Consider the following 24,959-nt stretch of genomic DNA (forward strand, 5'->3'; position numbering starts at 1 on the left):
ATACAGGAGATGAACAGGATGGATGACTGTCAGCAATGTGTGCCTCGGGTGTGGCTGCAATAATTGATGCTCTGTGGAGATCTTGGTCAGACAATCTGTACGTGCCAGTGCTGCAGCCATTTTAACTATACAATATATAGCAACTTGCTTTATACATTCCGATTTTTTTGTGGTTGCACTTCCCCTTGAAGCATATCCCACCAAAGGCCAGACATTTTAATGATAAACTAAAATACAGATTGGCAAATTCTTGAAATCCTTTTGGCTGAGAGTATGGGTGCTGATGGCGGGTTCCACTCTGTAATTCGAGAATAAACTAAATTACCACAAGGCAATATTGCAGTTGCCTCAATGTTTATCCACTCATGCTCATAATGAGCATGTTTTATGTTGCAATAAGAAGCAAGCACCTTTTTCCTTTCATATGGGATCATTTTTGCAATAAACGTCAACAGTGATGCATATGCATGCCTGTGCATATAAAGTGATGTTGTGTGTTTAAGGTGCTGGAACAAATCAAATACCTTTAAAATGATGTTCATGGTTTAATTACAAAAATTAAAGCTGTTGATATTGTGCAAGTTCAATCAAAGGTGAGGGCGTGGGTTGAAGTGCAGCTGTTATAGTCATGACATGATGAAGTGAGTCACTGACTTACATGATCATGAATTAACACTATTGAGTGAAGAAGAAAACAATTTTATAATGTTAAAAATTGGGTTAGAGACGGAGGAAAAGCAGGCAGGTTGATAGGGTTTAAGAAGGTCACAGAAGTAGGCTGAGGCAAGACCATGGAGGGATTTAAAAGCAAGGATGAGGATAGTGAACTACATCCTCTGGGGGATGTGGAGCCAGGCAAGGATAGGATAGGAGAATCGACATTCAACTGGAGAAAACTGGCTTTCGTCCAGGACTTCCCGCACCAGGTTCCGCGACCCTATTACCCCCGCCTTCGTCCGACTCCAGCTTCCCATCAAACAGAGAATACGTTCAAGATCCTGGTCCTCACCTTTAAAGCCCTCCATGACCTTGCTCCCCCTACCTCTGTGACCTCCTATCCCGCTCCCTCCGCTCAGTGGGCTCCGGCCTGCTTCACGTCCTCTGCCTCACCCACCCCACAATTGCCGTGCGGGCCTTCAGCCACTCTGCCCCCACCCTCTGGAACTCCATTCCGCAGTCCCTCCGCCTCGCCCCCTTATTTGCCTCCTTCAAGACCCATCTCAAGACCCTCCTCTTTGACCGTGCCTTTGATCACCCTCCTTTCTCCTCCTGCCCTCCACCCTCCCCGACCCACAGCCCGGGTCCAAAACACTGATTGTCCAGCTCTTGGGACGTCCTCCCAATGTGAAAGGTGCTATATACAAATGTAATTTTGTTGTTGTTGTTGATGTCTGACAGACAACCCGTCAGGACAGCAGTGTCCTGGAGTTGACTGGCAGAAAAATAGAGTTGGGTGTCATTCACATGTGGAAGTTAACCCCAGGTCTGCAGACGATATCACCGAGCGGGAGTATGTAAATATGAAAGATGAGGGGAACGAGGCCAGAGCCCTGAGGAATGACGCACATGACGGTGCGAGGACTGGAGGAGAAGACGTCAGTGGATATCAAGTGGAGATGATGGGAAAGGTACGAGGGAAACCAGGCAAGAGCAGAGCCACAAAGGGTAGAGTTGAGAGGAGAGGTGGTGAAGAAGAATAGAGTGGTCAACGGTGTCAAAGGCAGCGGAGAGATGGAGAAGGATGAGACAGAGAGAGATCTGGTCACAGATGGACAGAATATCATTTACAATCCATACAGTTAGTGCATATAATCTATATTATCACATATAATCCATAGTGTGTGTATATAATCTATATCATATAATCTATACATGATCTATGATCATGTTATTATACATGATCATAGTTAGTGTATATAATCTATATTATCGTATATAATCCAGTTGGTGTGTGTAATCCATGGTGTTTATGATATATATTATCATATATAATCGAGTTAGTATATATAATCCAGTTAGTGTATATGGTCCGTAGTTAGTGTATATAATCCATAGTTAGTGAGTATAATCCATAGTCAGTGTATATAATCCATTGTGTATATAATCCAGTTAGCGTATATAATCCATGGCTAGTGTATACAATCTATATCATATATAATCCATAATTATATATAATCCATGGTTAGTGTATATCTCCGTATTATCATGTACAATCTAGTTAGTGTATATGATCCATACCTTTTCTGTATATAATCCACAGTTAGTGTATATAATCTATATTACCAAACATTATCATAGTGTATATAATCCATAGTTAGTGTATATAATCCATGGTGTACATAATCCATAGTTAGTTCTTATAATCTATATTATCATATATGATCCAGTCAGTATATATAATCCATAGTCAGTGCATATAATCCATAGTCAGTGTATATATTCTATATTATCATATACAATCCATACAGTTGGTGTATATAATCCATAATTAGTGTATATAATCTCTATTATCATATATAATCCATACAGTTAGTGTGTCGATCCTGACTGGACTGAGTATATCGACTGAGTACATCCTCCTCGTTGTCAGGGTTACGCCTGAACCCGCCTCTTCCTCCTCTTTCATTGGCCGCCGTTTTCCCGCGTACGCCACGACCGCCATTTTGAAACGAACGGCCTGAGCGCGAGCGGAGTGAACCCGTAACCGTCAGGTAAGGAGCCCGGGGCCCAGCGCGGAGCTCCCGGTGTGTGTGTGGGAGGGGGGACGGGACACAGAACGCGGGGCCCAGCGCGGAGCTCCCGGTGTGTGTGGGGGGGGGGACACAGAGCGCGGGGCCCAGCGCGGAGCTCCCGGTGTGTGTGTGTGTGAGGGAGAGAGAGCGCGGGGCCCAGCGCGGAGCTCCCGGTGTGTGTGTGTGTGTGAGGGAGAGAGAGCGCGGGGCCCAGCGCGGAGCTCCCGGTGTGTGTGTGTGTGTGAGGGAGAGAGAGCGCGGGGCCCAGCGCGGAGCTCCCGGTGTGTGTGGTGGGGGGGACACAGAGCGCGGGGCCCAGCGCGGAGCTCCGGTGTGTGTGTGGGGGAGAGAGAGCGCGGCGCCCGGTGAAGGAGGGTTTACTTGTTAAGGTCAGAGCTGCTGCTGACAGACTGAAGCCAGTCTCAGCCTCGCCCCTGAGCTGTGTTGCCCACCGGGAAGCTCCCGGGGAGCTGCTGGTACCTACCATCCACCCAGTGCCGCCGGCTCAGCCCTGAGCTTGTCAGATGCCAAATGATCAGCCAGTGACTGTGCTCCTGGTGGGGGGTGGGGACGAGGGACGAGAGGGAGAAGGTAAGTGTCGTCTCCTTGGAGCTGAACTGGCACACAGCCTAATAATAACCCCTCCAAAAACCCCCAAACAATAATAAAATTGGTCATTTTCAATCCACGACTGTTTGTGGGGACATTGCTGTGCGCGATTGGCTGCCGCGTTTCGCCCACAAATAGACAGTCAATTCACTTCGCAGTGTGTTCTGCGAAGCGCTTTGGGACGTCCTCCCGACGGGAAAAGCGCTATATCAAATGCGAGGATTATTATTATTATTATTATTAGAGTGTCAGAGCGAGCCAGCCCTCTGGGGCGGTCTCCAGTCTGGTTCCTGAGCCAGGAGGGTCCGCAGTATTCCACGTCCGGGATGACCGACTCGCAGCCCGTGCGTGGCCCGCATTACGCAAGCGTGGAATAGTCACGGATGCTGCAAGTTGGCCATCCCTGCTACAAGGCACAGCCGCCGAGCCAGCCTGGCTCTTCAGGGCGACTTAAAGCAGAAAACTGGGTGATTCTTCCCATTCTCCCGGCAAACAAAGCAAAGCCCCAACGGGTCCCGGTGGTCTGAGCAGGACAAACAGCAAGAAGCTTACCCGGCAGTGCTCTCAATGGCAAGCTATGCTGTGTTAGATGGCTAAACTCCAGCAGTACCCTAAGCCACACTCTGGTGTCTTCAAGCTTTGGCTCTCGGTAACCTGTGCCTAATATTTCCCAGTGTCAAATATGCAGATTCAGGGAAATCAAAGGTAGCATTCCTATGTGGAACTCTTATGGCTTAGGTCCTCTTAAGCGGCATGATAGATTTCCCCTTTCAGGCTAACCAATTTTTTTTGGGGGGGAGTAATCAACAAATGTTCGTTTGAAAGGTGGGAGATCTTTGCCGTGTACTTGTCCTCTTGGTTTGAGAAATCTGCAAAGTCGAATGTTTGATTTATCGTATCATATTATTTTGGATGGGTAATGGCAGAAGAAATTGTTTTAAAAGCAGGGCTTGGTAATTTCAAGTTGTGGCATTGTTTGCAAATTTTGAAGTTAGTAGTTTTATTAATGTGGGTTTCACTTGTTTTGCTTTTGATTGTGTAGAGTTGTGTATTTTATTTGGAAATGCAGCAGCAATTTAATGCACAACAAAGTTCTACAAACAGCCATGATTAATAATTCTGGAAAATTGTCAGCCAGAGTGCACTCTTTTCAAATAGTGTCATTATAAATTCATGCAGTTTTTTTTAACTGTAAATTGTAGTGACTGTTTGTAGGCGACATTTGAACAGCCATAAAGTGAATGATTAATTAATCTGGATAATTGCTCTGGAGGATAGTTATCCAGGACACTGGCAGAAACAATTTTCTCTTTTTGAATAGTGTCATCGCATCCTTAATGTCCACCCAAAGAGTGGGACCTCTGTTTATATGACATCCAAAGGATGGCACCTGCAACATTGCACATTGTAACTTTGCAGCAATACATTGGAATCTGGACTAATCTGAAATGGGTCTTGAACCCACAACCTCTTATTTAGAGTCAAGCATGCTTTCAATTGAACCAGGCTGATACCAAATATATTTCTCCAACCTTAATGTGAGACAGAACTAATTTGAAATACTTGCTTTTTGAGATTATGTTTAAATCATTGTAATACTCTATCGATGAACTTTAATATTTCTGGCATATTGTATCTGGGTCTCAGTAATTTTCTACTTCACACAATGTACATTGAAGAATTTACATGCAATATTAATCAGTGTGCCAGTTGTCCTATTAAAATTAAATTACTGAACTCTATAAACAGTTTGTCTATCAATATATAATATGACATTGGCAGCCTAGTGATACTGAATTACACTTTGCAGAGCAGTGGTGTACTGAAATCCAACATTTGCCTGTTGTGTATTTATAGGCAAAGATTAACTGCATATTCATGGCAAAACATTAACTCTAAATTGGTAACAGCCAGAGTAGATTGGACAATTACTTATAGGATTTGCATTATATGATGTATTGCAGGGTGATTTTCACATGGACCTTGATGCTTCACTATTTCGCAGTTTATACTGGTATCTCTATCTCTAGCCTGACCAAAGTAGTAAAATCAGTAATCAGACCTGTTATAGTCATTATAAGGTAGTCTTGTGTGCCACAACTTCAGAGTTGCAGTTTCTGATGCCATCTGAACCCCAACAAGTCGAGGGCCAAGAGACAAATTTGTTATTGTTATTTGTAAATAACAGTATTCAAGAATTCAAGATCCTCATCCTGACCTACAAGGCCATTCACGGCCTCGGTCCCTCCTACCTCTCCGACCTACTATCCCCCTACCTACCCGTACCCTCCGTTCCTCTGGCTCCGGTCTGCTCCACGTCCCCCGCCCCAACCGCCCTACCATCGGTGGACGGGCCTTCAGCCTCTCAGCCCCGAGGCTCTGGAACTCCATCCCCCAGTGCCTTCGCCGCCTCCTCCCTTTCCTCCTTCAAGGCCGGTCTCAAAACCTTTCTCTTTGACCGTGCCTTCAGCTCCCCTCTCGACTCTCTTCCTCCTCCTCCTCGCTCCCTCCCTTCCCTCCCCTCACCCTGACCATTTCCCTTCTGCTCGGGTCCTGACCCAACTGTACAGCGCCTTGGGACGTCCTCCCGACGTGAAAGGCGCTCTATAAATGGAATCTTGTTGTTGTTGTAAAGTCCAAGTTGAATTATAAACTCGTGCCATAAAATTTAGGGAAGCAAAATTTAATTGGCAACTTTCATTAATAGTGGTTAAATGAGCCCTGCGTGTTTTTCAAATCTGGAACCTATTGAATTACTGCACAGTTATCAGTTACAGCACTGAAACAGACCATTCGGTCCAACTAGTCTGTGTCAGTGTATTCCACATGAGCCTCCAATCCCTCTAATCCTTTTTCTTTTACCCCTCTGTTCACTACTTACTGTATGCATCAAGTTTTGCTCTTGAACACATTGCTGCTTTTTGCTTCAGTCACAGCGTATTGCAGATTTTAACTTGGCACATTTGAAGGGCAGCCATGTCTAAGCGTTCTGTTAGTATATGTGCAGTATATTTAAACAGAACAGTCTGAGAATGTAGAAGCAGAACAGTCAAGAGGGAAGTCTGAAGGGAGAAGAATCTGAGAATCCTGATGCTATCATTACAATTGTGTATACTTTGTAATAAATCTTGATTTTTGTGAAGTCCTGTAGCTCAGTGGTTAGAGCACTCGCTTTGCAAGCGAGAGACCTGAGTTCAATTCCCGGCAGGACGAAATGTTGGGCAAGTTTCCTTATTCCACAAGCCTGTTTACCTTGCGGTAAGTGGGAATCTGATTGTTAGTCGATTAGCAGATCGCTTTTCAGGGGGGAGTAATTAAAAATAATAAAAATAATAATAAATCGGTCACTTCAATCCACGATTTTTTGTGGGACATTGCTGCGCACAATTGACTGCCTGGTTCTCCCACATAATATTACAGTCAATTCACTTCACAGTATATTCTGTGAGGCGCTTTGAGATGTCTCAAAGACATGATAAAGCGCTATATCAAATGCAAGGATTATTATTTAGTCTTCTTGATAACACATCATTACATTTTTGAAAGATGGTAACCAGAAATTGTATGTCCAGACTGTTATTAGAGGTTGAATTTTTTTTATCATCAGCTAAACTGAAAGTCAGAGTAGAAATATTTGTTAGCAATTGGTTACTTAGGAGGTCTGCTTAATTACCCATTGCAATACCATAACAAACTACAGTAATATGGTCTCTGGAGGAGCTTCTGATTGTGGGAATAAATTAGGGTTTCCTTGTTTTCCACCTTTATTCAACATATCCACATGCTCTATTAAGTTCCCCTTATACTAAAGTTAAGGATATGCTATTGAGCCATGTGCATTAAACCTAATTTATCAAAACACCATCTGTAATAACAAAGTGAGATTGTCTGCTTACCTGAGTGAGCGAAAGAAGAAAGCAGCATTTAATGGGAATTATTTCATAATGAAAGTATTCATACTTACCTGAAAAGTTTCAATTGCATTGACCTTTAATAGTAAAAGTACAGTTTTCTGGTAGTTAGTGGCCTTGTTTAATGGTTTCATTTCTGGTGCATGCAAAAAATTAAGAATGTAATGAAACTTGTCTAATTATGTAAATCAGTTTAGTGCGTGATGTTGCAATGTAAAATTTGCATGTCTCATGCAGTATTTTAGAAACTTAAATATGTGTACAAGACAAGTGCTTCCCTGACTAGTACAGTATGATGTATTTTGCAGGTCTCAAAGATTCATTAACTGCTTATGTTATTCTTCACTAGGAGACTGGTTGATAGGTAATTTTTAACAAATTGTTAGAAGCAAAATGGACAATTAATTGTATGACATTGACTAATAAATAATAAAGCTCTACAACAGAGAGTCTGATCAACTTCATAGACTTTTGTGAGCAGGTGTCTTTCCAATTTTAGATTGGGAAGACGAATAACATGGTGACCGTAGCCTTCTGAAAGGCTTTTAATAAAAAAAAAGAGACTGCTTTTACATGGTAATATTACTGGATATCAGGTCCTATAAAATATTAAATGGGATTTAAAGAGTATGCCAGAATAATGCTTTAAGAGCACGCATCATCAACAACAACAAATTGCATTTACGTAGTGCCTTTCATGTCGGGAGGACATGAAAGGCACAAGGTTCTGAACAGTAAAGGATTTGCATCCAAGCCGGGGGTTGAAATCTAGAGGGGTGGAGGACAAGGGGGTGGGAGATGTGAAAGGCAAATTCAGGACAGATGCCAAGAAGTACAATTTTTTTTTTACGCGAGTGTAATTAACGACTGGAATGGGTTCCAAGGAAGGATGATTGAGACCAAGATGCTGGATTTATTTAAGAAATAACTTGATACTGAAATGGGAAGGAGGTAGGCTGAGAAAGTACTCTAGAAGTAGTGATCAAGTGGGCTGAAGGCTCTCCTTCATTTGAACTTCTCTTGTGATGCATCATCAGATATCCATTCTTAAACTGGCCAAATTAATGTGCAGTAGAATATCTTGTTTTCTGAATGAATGGTGGATGTGCCCCCCTCCCCTCTGTGATGGTGAAAACAATAATTTCCCAAAATATGATTTGGTTGAAATAAATCTGTATAATCACTCAACTATATATACAACACTATTTCCTGCTACAAAGATAATGCTCTGAAGCGTGGCGAGCTCTAGTTTATTAACCGGCTCCTCCGCCCACCCTCTCACGCCTCGCACATCTCACCCTCAAGGCCAACCTCGAGGCGACGTTGGACTTCCTTGAAACCAAAATCAAGGGGATCCACTCAGCTGCCTCTGCCCTTCAGTCTACTACCCTCTCCCCATCTCCCCCTCACACCCCGGCCCCTGCCCCTACCCATCCCTCCTTCCACACCTTCGAACCTGTCTCCTACTCCTCTCTCACCACCACTGTAACCCGCATGACACCGAGCATCTGCTTCCTCAACCCAATCCCCACCTCTCTTACCTCCCAGCTCCACCTCCTTGACCCTCTACTCACAGACTTCATAAACCTATCCCTGTCCACTGGCACCGTTCCCATCCCTTTTTTTTTAAAAAAAGAGTCATCACTCCTACCTTTATTTAAAAAGAAACACACCCTGGACCCATTCCTGCTCTCAAACTACCATTCCATCTCGAACCTCCCTTTCCTTTCCAAGGTCCTGGAACAAGTCGTTGCTACCCAGCCTTGCTCCTTCCTCTCCCGCCACTCCCTTTACGAGCCCCACCGATCGGGTTTCCGTGCCGCTCACAGCACAGAGACAGCTCTGGTCAAAGTGGCAAATTACATTCCGTCTGTCTGCCTCCTCCGTCCTCCTTGACCTCTCTACTGCCTTCGATACCGTTGACCATTCTATCATCATCCACTGCTTCTCCTCTCACCTCAACCGTTTGTGGAAATGAAGTGGAGATGGTGTGAATGGTTCTGATCGTACCTCTCACACCGTCTCCATTTCGTCTCCACAAACGGTTTCTCCTCTACCCACCGCACCGTCTCATGCGACATTCCTCAGGGTTCTGTCTTGGTCTCCTCCTCTTCAACATATATGTGCTCCCTCTTGGTGACATCATCCAGGCATGGGGCCAGCTGTATTTCTCTGCCTCCTCCCTTAACTCCAGGACCACTGCTGTCCTGACAGGATGTCTGTCAGACATCAAGTCCTGGATGAGAGCCAACTTTCTTCAGTTGAACGTCAACAAGACCGAAACTCTCCTGATTGGTTCCCGTCAGCGCCTCCTCACCTCAGGCGCTGACAACATCACCAACCATGGTTGCACACTCCACCTTACTAAGCCAGTCCAGAACATTGGCATCACACACCACAAGTGTCGAAACCCTCATACACACATTGATAACATCGAGGCTTGACTATGCAAACTCCCTGCTTGTCACCCCCCCAACTCCTCCCTCCATAGGCTGCGGATCATCCAGAACTCTGCAGCCCATGTTCTCTCCCACACCAGGCTCCGAGACCCTATCACCCCCATCCTCACCCGACTCCACTGGCTTCCCATCACACCGAGGATACAGTTCAAGATCCTGGTCCTTTTAATGTCCCCCGTCTTGCCCACCCCACCATTGATGGATGAGCCTCCAGCCACTCTGCTCCCACACTCTGAAGCTCTGTTCCCCCTCCTTGCCTCCTTCAAGACCCATCTCAAGACCCTCTTCGACTGTGCCTTATATCATCTCCCTTTCCCCCTGCCCTCCCCGATCCTGACCCCAGCTCGGGTCCGAAACACCTCCTGTCCAGCCCCTTGGAAAGTCCTCCCAACTTGAAAGGCGCTATACAAATGTAATTTTGTTGTTGTTGTCATCACGTCATCGAGATATCTCAAAGCACTTTTATTGTGAAGTGTATTTGTAGGCTACTAATTGTGTAACTTAGGATGATTTTTGTTTATTGATAGGTTTATATTCTGATATGTCAACTGGAATTGAAAGTTCAAAAATGGATTCACTTGCTAAAGGCGATAATGCTGAAGGAACAAAGGAGAAAACCAAGGCTGGTAAATCTACAAAGGAAGTAGAAGAAAAGGATGTAAAATCGGAAGAGAGTGAAGAGGAAGAGGAGGAGGAGGAGGAGGAGAGGGGTATAGTGTAAATCAATACTTTTGTTTTGAAACAAGTTGAGAATTGGTTGCTTTCTATTGGGAAATCATTGATCACTTTATTAATGTTGCAGTTGGATTGCTGGAAAGAAGTCCCATTGTGGAAGGGAAAAGGGAAAAGAAAAAGGTGGAAAGACTTACATTACAAGTGACGCCTTCTGCAAAAGAAACGTTTAGTATTCCTGAAGGTAAGCATTTAACAAGTAGTTGGTGAAAAGTAAATCTCCTACATGGCTGCTCCATTAGATTTGGACCTCTGGGACATCAAAGTGGCTAGCATGTTGCCCTATATATATGTGCTTCCACCAAGCTGGAGGTAGATGTCCATCAAATAACTGAAGAGGAAACTAAGGCTTGGGATGAGAGCTGCTAGCACACATTGCTTGGTGTCTGGGTTCATGAACACCCACTTGTACATCCAGGGCTTGATACCTATCTTGTATGCAGTGAGGTAAGCAGCTACTGTTGAAGTTCCACATTTTCAACGAGTGGAACTGTCACTCAATGTGTAGGATTGTGGGTCTAGGCTTTAATTGGGATGTTGCTGCTCACCATGCTATTCCTGGGGAGTTTCTGGTATCTGCTGCCAACTAGATAGGATTCAAGCATGTTTGTCAAAAGTCAAATTACCAAATCAATCCCCAAGCCAATGGTCAAATGTTTCTAAACAATATTTTTTTTGTTTTTTTTTACTTAAATGTTACTACAAAATGTGCATTATTTATGCTTTGCATTGATCTTGAGAATAAGAGTAACATTGAGGCATTTTTGTTTTCATGTATAGGTAGAGGCATTAAGCTGGGAGATATTGAGAGAGTGCAGTATTTTATGGGAAAGACAAAGGCCGAGGATCTCAGATCTCTTCACAAAGTCCTATACAATAGACCTGGCTCGGTAAGGACATGATACATATCTGATTATTATTTTTAAGTTGAGCAAAATTGCATTGTTGCAGTCTTGGACAATTACAGTCTGGACCTCTTGCCCATCATCAGCTCAACATAGTTGATAGCATTGTTACCCCTGGATCAGTGTGGCTTCAAGTCTCTTGTATGGAGTTGAATTACAGAGCGTTACTAGAGAAGTGCTGCATTGTCAAAGTTAAAAGATCCTTTGAATATTTCAGAAAACAGAAGAGTTTCTCCCAATATCCTGGCTGACAATCCTGCTAAATTGATCATTCATTGCATAGCATCACCTTGCTGGGTGAAAATGGACTGCTGAATTTGCCTGCAAACTATAATTTCACTTGGCAATAATTACCTGTGAAACTCTTCAAAATATTGCAACATTATAGCTTTTGTAGCATAATCTTTGTTTCCACACAAGCCCTTCTCTCTATTTCCCATTTTTACCTGCGCTTTTCACCTCTTTGTTAGAAATTGTCTTATACTCGCTCGATTTCTTCCCCTCCCCCCACACCCCCACCCCACCCATATGTCCCTTCCCTCACACTCGCTCATAATCTTGACCCACTGTTGTCATTTTGTCTCTTCCAGTGTCTTCTCCTCCAGCCTCCGCAGTCATCTGCGGTTGCGGTGTATCCCAAGGTTCTAACCTTAGCCTCTCCTTTTTCTGCAGCCGCAGATGGAAGCTGTCCTTCCTGGCTCCTGTCGCTGTCTCCTTGCTGTCTCATCTTCTGACTGAAACTTTTAGGTTTCAGATAAGTTTGTATTGAAAAACATTTTAAAACTTCTGAGATCATTTAATGCTTTTCAATTTTCAGATCGCCACTCTGAAAAAAAACATCCGTCTGTTCACTGGGTTCCCATTTGAAAATAAAGATGATCAATACAAGAAAAAAGAGGAATTACTGAAAAAGTGAGTGATCCGCTGCCAAGCCCACTGCCATTTCCATCTGCCCTAGAAGAAAAATATCCCCCGTTTCCTGATTTGACTGCCACCTTGTCCCGTGGTCTCCACCCTCAACTCCAGGATCACTGCTGTCAGACATCAAGTCGCGGATGAGTCATAATTTCTTAAACTCAACGATGACACTATGGATGAGACTATCCAGCTTGGCTTGTGCCAGTGCCTCCTTACCTCAGGTGCTGATTGTATGGACCTCCCTAGTTGCTTACTCCAAAGCACAGAGAGGAGCTTCAATGGTTTGTTCGTCCCTCAACTCTCCTTCAAAGCTTTTGTCCTGGCTTTGATGTTGCTTTTTTCATCTATGTAACTTTGCCCACCCTAAATCCCTCTCCTATATTCTTTAATTCTCCCACTAGTTCACTCCAACATGGCTAAAAACCTCATCTTATATCTTTGTCTCTCTGCCTGCTTTGTGCCCCCAACCATTCTGCCCCACTTTTGGTGGGGGAGCCTTCAGCCATTTTGCCCCTTGCCTTTTGGAACTTTCCTGAAACCTCTTGGTCTTGTTTCCTCCTCTGGTTTCAATTACCTGAACACCTACTTCTGAGTGTGCCTTTGGCTATCTTCCAAGCAAATTATCTGCCACTTAAACATTAAATATAGAAAATGTTTAAAATAACTGACAAACTTTCAAACATTAGATTTACATAGATACTACACGGAAATGGGCCATTCAGTCCAATTACACAAGCCTCCATCCTTCCTAATCCCTCTCCCATACTCTATTCCCTTCTCCCTCATGTATGCATCAAGATTCTTTTTAAGTACATTGCTATTTTCTGCTTCAGCCACAGCCTCCAGCAATGAATTTTGCATTCTCACTATGGACAGCAAAAGGTAGTTGCTCCTAAACTCCCTTTTAGTCTTTTATTTATGCTGCCTTGTTTTGGACTTGCCAGCAAGCCTATTGTTGTCCACCTTTCGATTTGCAGCAGCTGGAACTGTTTTGCCATTGCTGGGTACATGTGTATGTGGGCAGTGAAAGCTAAGGACATGTTTTTCTATTGCAAAGACCATCTTTGACGCCTTAAAGTGTCAGACTGACACCTCACCTAATTCCTTACATTTGTTGTATGCTATTGATGTGTGCGAATGGACCAGAGTCTGTTTGTTTCCAGCATGTTTGAACAGCTGGTTCTAGTTTCATTTCCGGTTACTAGCAGTTTCACCTTTGTGGGAATGACCTTCTTAATTCAGAATTGTCAAGCGCTTTGAGACGACCTCCCAGCATTAAAGTAGCTACATAAATGTAAATTGTATTGCATACTTAAAGATGTATCTTATTCTAAAAGATAACTGCATTCCTAATTGCTGAGGACCTAATAGAGTGGAGCCTTGATTATAATCTGGTTGTTGGGATCCAACATATGCCATTGATAAGGAACGATAGCTGGTTTCATAGCTTGGCCAGCTCAGCCCTGCCTTTTTGATTTTAACTTCTCATTACTGTCACATTAATTCCCTTTTAACTTCACCTTCTAACTTCCTGCTTTTCATTATTTTCCTCTAGTATTTTTAATATTATCGCTTGCAATTATCTCCTTTGGGATTTTTCTTTTTGTCTGCATGTTCTCTGTTTTTTTCAGATTGTCTGAATTCATCTGATTCTCATCTCTTAATTCTTCTTCCAGTCGTTTAGTCAAACAATGAAACTGATGTGTTGCTGGGATTAGAGACTGAAATAAGTCTATTTCTTGTCATGCATGTCAGTGTGTTTTATTTTGTTTTGAATCCATTCCAGCACTCTTTTTCTCATTACTTTATTGTGATGCTATTTCCTTTTCCAACTTCCCCATCCCCAGAACTTATGGAACTTCCTTCTTACAATCTACAGGGTTCAAAAGTCTACCAAACCGTTAGTTTTTGATTTATTTTGTCTTCCACGCAAATGCCCCTCACCAAGCTTTCTCAAACCTATCATTGGAGAAAATCAACTTCACAGTTATAATACATTGCAATTTACATTATATAGTGCCTTTCACATCTCAAAGGTCTGTGCACCTAAGCGGTGGTGGGAGCCAAGAGGGGAGGGAAGAGGGAAAATATCCAAAAATATGGTAAAAGGTATGTCTTTAGATGGATCTTGAACGAGGGGAGAGCAAACGAGTCAGACAAGAGTCTGCGTGAGAGCGGGGGCAGAATGCCTGAGAACTTTGTGGGGTCTAATGTGTTTTTTTTTTCTTGGTGAGCGGACACGGGCTGTAGAATTCTTGATAGTCTGCAGCCTGTATAGAGACAAACTAGTATACTTTAATACGTCTTGCGTCTCCATGTTGAAATAAAATGTGTACAAGAGTCCTTGGTTTTGCTGATTACAAAAGAGGCTCATTCAAGAAAAATACTAAAATAAAGAATTGTACTGAGCTGTTTGTTCATGTTGAACTGCTTCAGACCTTTTTTTCTTCCCAATTGCAGATATCCAATTTCAGTATTGAAAGTAATTTGTACTGTCCTGGACCTGGAGCGAAAAGGGACTAAAGATGAAATTGTTTCAAAAATTCTCAACTTTCTGATGAAGCCCAAGGCATCTGGCAAGGTAACATTTTCAAATCTAAATTTTCCTTGAAACGAGGCAAAAATCAGTGCATGTAATCTGCCTTACAAGTATACTGGCAGCCTGTTTGATTTTAAAACATACCAATAGTAAATAATAAACGTTGAAGCTTTAACTTGTATTTCAGTTCCCACTTATGTTTCGGCTTAGTAGCACTTTCAAACCCTGTTGTCATTGGCATTCTCTGAACGAAACCATTATTTATAAAGCAAAGTCAACAAAACTAGGTGGATTATTTTGATTTTTGATAAAGGAATCCTGGGTGTGTTTTCCTGAAAGATAACTACAAATTAATTTGTCTTGTAAACAGCAAGCATAATTGAGATTTAAATGTTGTTGGTGCAGTTCCAAAGAACATCATTTATTTTCTTCTCCAAATCAACAAAAGCATGGAAATTCTTTGCTCTGCAGGATTTAATAAAATGGGTACTTGTACATCTCTCAAAGCTAAATTCTGCCTCTTTTTCTACTGCCGTATTAGCCTCTAACCAGAATTCAAATAACAGAACTGTTTGGCAGTATAATGCTTGTGGAGCAGACCTCTAAAGATGATGCCAGCGTCTAGGTTGCTAATTACTTGAATGACTTGTTTTGCCTGGAAACCGAAGGGCACCAAAGAAAAATTAACTATTCTGTCTGTGCTCTTTCAGGAGTATATTCAAGCAAAGGAGCTATACAAATGTAATCTTGTTGTTGTTTATTAAATTATTTATTTAATTAGTTTATGGAAAGTTATTCTCCAATTTTTCGTGGTTCCCAGGCCTCCACTAGTACTATGCAACTGGATTGTGTGTGGTCGCCTTGGCGTGACTTTTTTTTTCCATTCCCATGTGGTAAACATTCTCTACGCTTGGGACTTCTCCACAGATCGACAGTTCAGCAACTGAAGAATTGCAGGCATGGATACGCATTCTGCCTTTTTGACCACTCCAACCGTAGTCAGGATGAAGTGATCTTGTTAAATGCTGATTATGAACATCTTTCACTTGTGTGCAGATCACTTCTAAAGCTGTATATATAATTGCATACTATTTTGTACAACTTATTTGTAAAATCATTTTCTGAAAAGTTCTAATATGTGGCCTGAGCGGTGATGAGTGCAATGTGCATGTTGTTGTGTTAAGAAAAGTTGATTACACAAAACTCAAATGTATATTTCATAATATAAATTATTGTGTTGTGTATGTTTGGCAGTCATTACCAAAGCCTAAAAGAAAGCGTCAAAAGGGTGGAAAAAAAGAGCGTAGCAGTTCAGGATCCAAGAAGAAGTCCAAGGCCACGACTGTGGAAGAAATTCTCACAGACGAGTCTAGCAGTGAAGAAGATGAAAAGAAAGAAAAGAAGTCTTCAGATGAAGAGAAAGATGAAAGTGATGAAGTGGAGGTTTGTATGTTATTTCTTGTGCCACTGTGTTAATGTGCAATTGAACTATTCCATGACTGAATTGAGAGAGAGAGATGTGAAATATAAGGATGAACTATTTAAGGTCATCCACTGTGAAAGCATAAGGGACCATTTGAAAGCTGCATTGTCAATATGGGGATTGACTTTTGTCTGTATGTATATGTGAGGTTGATATTCATCTCATGATTACTGCAAGTAATGTGCATTATAATTAGCCTTGTGGAGGGTAATATGTGCATTGTAATTACGTGGAGTCAGTGGTTTGAGCACTCATTTGCAAGCGAGAGACCTGGGTTCGATTCCTGGCAGGGTGAAACCTTGGGCAAGTTTCCTTGCTCCACACGCCTGATAATATTCCCTCCAAAACAATAATAAATTGATCATTTCAATCCATGACTGTTTGTGGGACACTGCTGTGTGCAATTGGCTGCCGCATTTCACCCACAAATATACAGTCAATTCACTTTACAGTCTATTCTGTGAAGCGCTTTGAGACGTCTAGAAGGCGTGAAAAGCGCTATATCAAATGCAAGGATTATTATTATTATTACTCTTGAATAAGTGCACTGACCTGAGCCAATGACTGGAACATTCAGTGATCCATAGATGAATTTCACCTATCATTCAAGAGAGTACGCTATCAAGGATGAGTGGAAAGCTCTCAAGAAAAATAAGACAATTTGGAGCTTTCCTCTCTAGGGTCAGATAATTCAAAGGGGATCTGATAGAGGTGTTTATTAAGAAAGGATTCAATGGGATGGGGGTGTTAGGTTTTCCATTTATTGGTGAGTCCAAAACGAGGGAGCAAAATGTAAGATAGCTAATCTAGATCTTTAACTTTCTTTAACTTGAGAAGCGAGAATGTTGAACTCACTGCTGGAAGCTGTAGTTGAAGCAAAAAGCATTCAAGTATGCAAGAACAAAACTCGATGCATACACGAGGGAGAAGTGAATAGAGGGGTACGGAGGAGAGATGGAGGCTTGTGTGGATTACAAGCACTGGCGTGCCTAGTTCGACCAAATGGCCTGTTTCCAAATCGAATTAGTCAATGAAATCCTATTAGAAAAATGAATCTTAATTAAATGATGTACTGAAAATTATACTTTTCTATTCAGCCACCGAAAAAAGTAGTTCGAAAGGAGAAATCTACACCAAAAGCTACACCAAAAGGCAAGAAGGGTCAAAGTACCAAGTCAGCAAACGTGAAAAAGGCTGATAGTAGCACCCCAAAGAAAACTGCAGCCCTGGCAAAGAAAGGCAAGTACCTCCAAGAGGGATAATTATTTGAATGACTTGTTTTGCCTGTAAACTGAAGGGCACCAAACAAAAAGTAAACATTCTCTCTGTGCCCTTTCAAGGGGTATATTCAAGCAGTTATTAAATAGTTGTCCAATCTGCATTTGAACACCAAAATTTGTAGATATTTTGGATAGCTGAAGTCACTAGAGCACCGGCTCAAAATGTTCTAGATATAAATCACATCTCCTCAACCTTTTGGGGTTGATTAAACCAATAATAATAATACTTGCATTTGGTATAGCGTCTTATCACGTTGGAAGGACGTTTCAAAGCGCTTCATGGTATTTACTGTGAAATTAAGTGACTGTATTTGTGGGCAACACAGCAGCACAATTGCACACAACAGTGTCCTACAAACAGCCATGAAATGAGTGACCAATTTTATTTGGGGGAACTGTTGGCCAGGACACCAGGAGAAATTCCCTTCTCGTTTTGAATAGAGTACCATTTCTTAAAAATACACTTGGTGAGGTGGGGCTGTGAGGAGGTAATCTCTGAAGTTGAACTGGCTCTGAGGTAATTTGAGAAGTCAAGTAAATCCACAGTAATCCCCAATGAGACATGAGTGAGACTTGGAAATGTAAACCTGTCAACATTGAAGCATGAGAGTCATTGGCCCATCCAGCTCAAGACATATTTCTCTGTCTGATCCTAACTTACTGCTCGGTAAACTGAGGCACGTGGAGTAAGGAAACTTGCCCAACGTTTCGCCCTGCCCGGGAATCAAACTCAGATCTCTTGCGAAGTGAGGGCCCTAACCAATGAGCTACAAGTCTCAACATTTAGTGTTGGCTAATAAACTGACTAAAACTGACTCAACATTTAGTGTTGGCTAATAAACTGACATAAGGCACAAGTTTTTCTCTTAACAGGGTTCTGGGCATCCAGTTTGTGAATTGTTCCCAACTGCAGTACAGACACAGCCTTCCTAAAGTGTCCATGAGGGACCTTGAATCGTGTTTAATTCACATTTGGTGCTTATTCTGGTGGCTATCCAATGTAGAGCAAAACATTTATTCCCATTCTACTAATATTAGACACTGGTACATGTGGGTTAGTTGTGGTTGAGTATAAACCTAAGAAAAGCACGCTCTACTGCATCAGTGTGAATTTCTCCTACTGCTACACCAGGCATCCTGTAGTTTCTAACTAACTGAAGGTTTTAGATTATGACCTGGTGCTACAGGAGACTAAATTGAAACAAACCATATACTTGGGACACTTTTCGCTTTGGACTTTGCAGCTAGCAGAGAAATTGCTATCTAACTAGGCTGGATTAGAATTCAATCCTGGGTCTCAGAGGTGAAAAGGTAGCAACGTGCTGCACTACCAACTTCCCATTTAATATAATTTTCTTCCCTAGACTTGAGAGGTGGTGATAAAAAAGTTACTCCGATTGAGAGCATAGCCACGAGTAAGTAAACCTTTTTTAAGATTTTTTTTATGCAGAATCAACAAAATGTCAGTGAAGGAGGCAGGGGAGAATGGTTTGAAAAGCATCATTTTGTAAGAAATGATGTAAAATAAAGCTGTTGTACAACTACATCATAGTTATTGTCTCTTGGCTGGAGAACTTCGATGCTGGCAAGTTATGTGAACTCAAGGATGATGCTTGAAAATAATGGTTGAATTTTGGGACAACAGATGGCAACTGATTTACATTTTGATATTTTACTGTACTACATATTGATATTTTATGGTACAAATTGATTTTATGTACCCCACAAATTATCAAATTCCATGAGAGAAACTGCCATGAAGTTTTTCGAGTATGCAATTTGACCTAATTGGAATTTGATCATTATTTGGCATACACCATTTCAGGGGTTAAGGTGAAGGGATTGAGGGAGAGAGTTCCAGAGTTTTGGGGCGTAGTGGCTGAAGTCACGGCCACCAATGGTGGAACGGAGGGCACAAGAGACAAACAGGAAACCGGAGCCGAGTAGAGGCAGCGGGTGGTGGAGTGGGGGTGTAAGCAGGTCGGATAGTTAGGGAGGTGCAAGGGCATGAAGGGATTTGAAAACGAGTGAAAGGAACTTGAAATCGATCTGTTCAGTGATGGAGAGGCAGTGGGCACAACTTTTGGCAAAATCAGGCAAACTGGCTCATTGGCAAGACAGATCACTGGGAACAGAAATTCTTCCACTAAACTTGTTAACCCTGAAAGCCAAAGACTTAATCCTATCCTAACTGGACAAACAGCAGAAACCTTCCTGGACAGTGCTTTCAATGGCAAGCGGTTTTAGCTAGTTAAACTCCAGCAGTATTCCAAAAACAGACTTGAGCATCCACAAGTCTTGATTCTTGTGACAAGGTGCTATATCAAACGGAAGTATTCTGATAATAATCTCCTTTCTCCTGCAACGATTACCCCATCTCCATGTCAAACTAGGAAAGTGAAGGTTAACCTGTAAACTGAACAAGATATTCTGCTTGAAAAGTTTAATGCCACCTTTGTGCTTTTTGCAGAAAGCGAATCTGAAGACAGTTCAGATAATGAACCTCTGATTAAGAAAGTGAAAAAACCACCTACAGATGATGACTTGAGAGAAACTGTCATGAAGTTATTGGAGGATGCAAATTTGGAGGAGGTCACAATGAAACAAATCTGCAAGAAGGTACCTTTGTATTCTAATGTGCTGAATAAATTAGAAAACCAACAAGTTGATCTCAGTTAGGCATTGCACTGATAGAACTTTTAATGGCACCTGCAACAAGGGCACACATTGAATGTTATATTTGATCCAGTACAAGGGGAACAAAAAAGCTTGAGTTTACATTCCTTCATTGATATTGTTTTCTCTCCCCCTCCCCATTAATAATCTGACTTGGTGAATGCTGTGTACTCATACTCTTGAGGTTATTTGTTTGGGTTTCAAGAAATTCAAATTGCAATCTATCTTAATTTAACAAATACGTGAAGGAATTGTATTGAAAATTTTCATGAACTGTTCATGCAGTGTTCCAGATAATTGAGTCTTGTTGGATCATCACGGCTGTTTTCAATTTGCAGTGCAGTATAAGCAATGAATTGATGGGTATTGGATGGGGTAGGCAGCATATTGGTTGTGAATTTATATTGGAAATCTCCCTCTCTCATATTTATGCTTATGATAGTCCACAGAAGCACTCCGAGATGCCTATCTGCATGAACTGCACTATATAAGTGGAGTCCTTGTAGCTTAGTGGTTAGAGCACTCGCCTCGCAAGTGAGAAGACCTGGGTTTGATTCCCAGGCAGGGCGAAACGTTGGGCAAGTTTCCTTACTCCACACGCCTCTGTTCACCTAGCAGTAAGTAGGAACTCGGTTGGTGGGTTGCTTTTCTGGGCGTAATAATCCCTTTAAAAAATGTTTTTAAAAAAAATAATTTGGTCATTCAATCCACGGTTGTTTGTGAGACGCTGCTGTGCGGAATTGGCTGCTGTGTTTTGCCCACAAAATATACAGTCAATTAACTTCACAGTATATTCTGTGAAGTGCTTTAAGACGTCTCGAAGACGTGCTAAGGTGGTATATCAAAACCAAGGATTATTATAATAACCAGATACATTTATATAGCATCTTTCACATCGGGAGGACATACTAAGGCACTTGACAGTCGAGCACCCGATGTGTGGATTGTATTTGGGAAGGGTGGGGAGATGATCGAAAGTGTGATCGAAGAGGAAGGTCTTGAAACAGACCTTGAAGGAGGTGAGGGAATGGGTGAGGCGAAGGGACCCTGGGATGGAGTTCTAGAGCACAGGGACGGAAAGGGTTGAAGCCCTGACTGCTGGTGGTGGGCTGGGCAAGGTGGGGCACGTGAAGTACTGTGCCTGACGAGTGGAGTGAGAGGGTGGTTTTGTAGGGTCTTCGAAGATCACGGATGTAAGGTTGGGCAAGACAGTGGAGGGATTTAAAAGGATGAAGATCTTGAATTCTGTCTTCTGGGGATGAGGAGCTGGGCAAGGATGGGGGTGATAGGCTTTTGAACCCTGATGCAGTAGAGGACACAATTTGCAGAATTCTAAATGGTCTGCAGGTTGTGGAGGGAAGAGTTGGGAAGTCTGTCCAGCAGAGAGTTGGCGGAGCCTAGGTGTGATGAAAGCATGGATAAGGGTCTCATCGGCTTGAAGGGAGAGGCAATGGTGGAAGGCAAGTTGTTTTAGAAGTCTGATACAAAGGAGTTTATTTTATGTTATAATAATCTTTACCTTTGATATTGCCTGGTGCTTCACAGATAATAATTCTTGCATTTGATATAGCGACTTATGTATTTACAATGTCTCAAAGCGCTTCACAGGATATACTGTAAAGTATCTGATTGATGTACTGTAATGGCTAATGAGGGTATTTTGTAGGTTAGCACAGCAATCAATTTGCACACAGCAATATCTCACGAACAGCCACAGAGTGAGTGACTAATTTTATTTGGGAGATTGTTAACTGGGACACCGGGAGAAACTCCCTTCTCTTTTCCAATAGTGCCATGGGATCTTTAACATCCACTTGAATGGGCAGACTGGACCTTGGTTTAATGTCATGCAACAATGCACATACCAGTAGTGTATTCGAGAGCTGAGACTATATTCAATGCCGTGATGTGGAGTTTGAACTCACAGCTGTCTAATCCAGAGACAAGTTAGGCTCCAGTTGCTAAAATTAGTGATCTATGGGCTGGGGGTGTGGATGGATTGTAATGCAATTTCTGGGTAGAATGTTAATTTAAGTGACTTTATTTTGTAGGTGTTTGCAAACTATCCAGATTATGACCTCTCAGGCAAAAAAGACTTTGTCAAGAATGCTGTGAAAGAGGTAGGTTTGCTGTACTCTTAATTTATCATTTGTGTAAAAGATTGGTAAAGAACTTTTACAGGAAAATGTGAACTAAAATTTTAATTGTTATTAGTTTGCAATGCAGAAATTGTATGGTTTCAATTTCAAATTGCATTTTATGAATGCTCTTTTGCTCCAACACAAATTCACAACTCTATTTGAAGCAGGATTACTTCATTTGAAATGTCTGAATAAGATGCTGTCTAGTAGCAAGCTGTAATACATTCTGTGTATTGTTTTAAATGAAAGTGTTATTTTGGAAAACTATTGATGTCAGAAAGCAGTATAGGTCCACTGATAATAATGATATAATCCTTGCATTTGATATAGTGCCTTGTCACGTATTCAAGGCATCTCACTCTTCCTGGCAGCCCTGCAGTACCTTGGCCAAATAATTTTTTTGTCCCATTTTATGAGGAACAGGAGTAGGCCATTCAGCCCTTTGAGCCTGTTCCACCATTCTATTAGAGATCATGGCTGATCTGTACCTCAACTCTATTTACCCGTTACAGTTTTTCACTTGTAACTTGGTTTAAAAGATTTCATGGTTAGGAGTTCCAAAATGTTTCCCAGTGACGTGTTTGCCATTCTTTTTAAAACTACATGGTTTTGGGGCTACACTGACTCTACTGGCATCTGATATTGCAGTGAAGGCCATGACTAAATTATCTTTAGCTGCCAAACTTTTCCATTTCAAACAAATCTAATAAGTTTTTCAGAATGCTTTGTTAAGGTGCCACATAAGAGGCTTGTTCCAAAAACAAGTGATTTGATGGAAACGTGGGAAGTTGGTAGTAGGTACGTGGTTGTTCAGAATGCAGAGGTATAAATACAGTGAAACTCAGCCAGCAGAAAGCAAGTGGGTGCAGTGAATGGAGTCCACTGTACAATAGAGCTATAACTAAGAAGAGTGCATTGTAATGGGACTTCATATTAATTTGCAGGGATATGGGGCGACTGAGTGGATTGCTTTTTTAAAACACCAGCACAGGAGTAGTGTGAAAAATGGCTCTCTAAGTACACCCCAGAGAATTACATACCAGCACGCTTCTTCCCATCGTTCTCTGAACTGCCTCATATTTCCCACTCAGTCTCTTTCCTTAACTCTCCATGCTGTCTCCAGAGGTCATTAGCTAACCATTTTGTGTGGTCAGATATTTAGATAATCAACTGGGATTTTATCTGTCATTTTGTTAGATCCTTTAAGATCCGAATCGTCTTAAAAGACTAATTTTTCACACATGGTGGGTGAATTTATGAAGTCTATCATAGTTTTTGCCTGATGTACCATATTTTGCGTTGTATTAGGAAATGTTCACTGAAAGTACTGTGTGTACAAAATACAAATTTATAGAACTAACCCAATATGTAAATCGTTGAATGAACAGCAGGTTCTTTCAATGGGCATTCATTTGAGTTATTCACTGCAGCTGCATTCTGTCCTTGGATTTAATATTTGGATCTCTAGATAAATACCAGCTTTGTAATGCTTTCACTACTCGTATCTCAAGTTGATGAATCTAAATGCACTTTGCACAATTACTTATTTTTGACTATAGATTTGTAGGCAAATGCAAAGATTTTTAAGTGCTACTTTGGAATAAATTAATTTATTTTTCAATGAAAAATGTTAGCATACCTGCTGTTTTAATCTTAATTCTGAATATAGTTTGTTCAGAATTGTTCTGTGAATTATATAATGCAGCAGTATATTATGCTCACACAATTAATTGGTGTCTTGACAAATAAGTTAGTGTTTTAAAGGGATAATGTTTTAATATTTGGGAAATGCATATGATCAAGATTTGACTTTTATTCACATGATTGAAAACCTCAACTATGATAGGTAGCCTCATTTTATACTCCACAGGCAAGTACCATGAATAGCAAAAATATGCTAAAATTGTTTTAAAATTTCTGTTAGACAAATGCTCTATAATTAATTTTGTATTTTTCAGTTGATTTCATGATGAAACTATATTGGTTTATATAAACCAACAAACAAGTGTTAAGACGGCACTACAACCATGTTCCTGTGGATCATGAATGAAATGGGATTTTAACACCAGCACAAATAAGAGAATGTATTCTTTGTAATTCAGTGGATTTATACAGTTGTACCTAATCAGTCTTACATCCCAATGTAAATGCAACATCTTTCAAACTAGTTTCGTGAGTTGATATAGCCATAGATCTAACTTAAGATTTTTGCTAGTTTTACCAATTGCTAATTTTTCTAGCTCTGCAGCTTTTTTTAAAAAAAATGTTTATAAGGTGTACATTTGAATTTGTTGGGTTGTGAATAAATGACCAGTTAACCATTGCATTATAAAGAAAAGCTAGATATGACATGTTTCTTCATGGATTTATTGTCCAACTATGAAAGGGAGACAGCATTTTAGCTTTCTGTCCAAGCTTGCAATTGCTGCGCATGTGTCTTAAGTTGTTCAGTAGTTGATTTGATCTTTTAAATTTTGAGTTGCTAATGATGGATCTTTGTTTTGTATTAAATGTTTTTGCATCAAGGCCATTTTTAAACTTGTAAAAGGATTGTTTTACTGGAAATGCCATTTG

The 24,959-nt window shown here is 41.4% G+C and overlaps 1 protein-coding gene across 3 annotated transcripts; it reads left to right on the forward strand.

The window, feature by feature from the left end:
* The first annotated feature begins 2,629 nt into the window (after nt 1-2,629).
* dek (DEK proto-oncogene) lies at nt 2,630-24,383 on the forward strand. Of its 3 annotated transcripts, none has more exons than XM_042331778.1 (12): nt 2,630-2,711; nt 10,239-10,421; nt 10,514-10,627; nt 11,224-11,333; nt 12,166-12,260; nt 14,727-14,847; nt 16,060-16,248; nt 17,386-17,527; nt 18,933-18,983; nt 20,039-20,187; nt 22,296-22,364; nt 24,344-24,383. In XM_042331778.1, the coding sequence occupies exons 2-12, from the start codon at nt 10,253-10,255 to the stop codon at nt 24,353-24,355; spliced, it is 1,221 nt and encodes a 406-aa protein (XP_042187712.1). In that variant the 5' UTR covers nt 2,630-2,711; nt 10,239-10,252; the 3' UTR covers nt 24,356-24,383. The 3 variants fall into 3 exon arrangements, with proteins under 3 accessions (XP_042187712.1, XP_042187710.1, XP_042187711.1); XM_042331776.1 differs by lacking the exon at nt 2,630-2,711 and adding an exon at nt 3,229-3,323; XM_042331777.1 differs by lacking the exons at nt 2,630-2,711; nt 18,933-18,983 and adding an exon at nt 3,229-3,323.
* The last annotated feature ends 576 nt before the right edge of the window (nt 24,384-24,959 follow it).

The sequence above is a fragment of the Callorhinchus milii genome, unplaced genomic scaffold (genome assembly GCF_018977255.1).
Source record: "Callorhinchus milii isolate IMCB2004 unplaced genomic scaffold, IMCB_Cmil_1.0 Scaffold2, whole genome shotgun sequence".
NCBI classification, from domain to species: domain Eukaryota; kingdom Metazoa; phylum Chordata; class Chondrichthyes; order Chimaeriformes; family Callorhinchidae; genus Callorhinchus; species Callorhinchus milii.

Bases quoted from the DNA above. Each gene is read 5' to 3' on its own strand.
- dek (XM_042331776.1), top strand. From the start codon at position 3,257: ATGCCAAATGATCAGCCAGTGACTGTGCTCCTGGTGGGGGGTGGGGAC. The intron at 11,334-12,165 runs GTAAGGACATGA...TTCAATTTTCAG, and splicing joins TATACAATAGACCTGGCTCG to ATCGCCACTCTGAAAAAAAA. The intron at 20,188-22,295 runs GTACCTTTGTAT...TTTATTTTGTAG, and splicing joins TGAAACAAATCTGCAAGAAG to GTGTTTGCAAACTATCCAGA.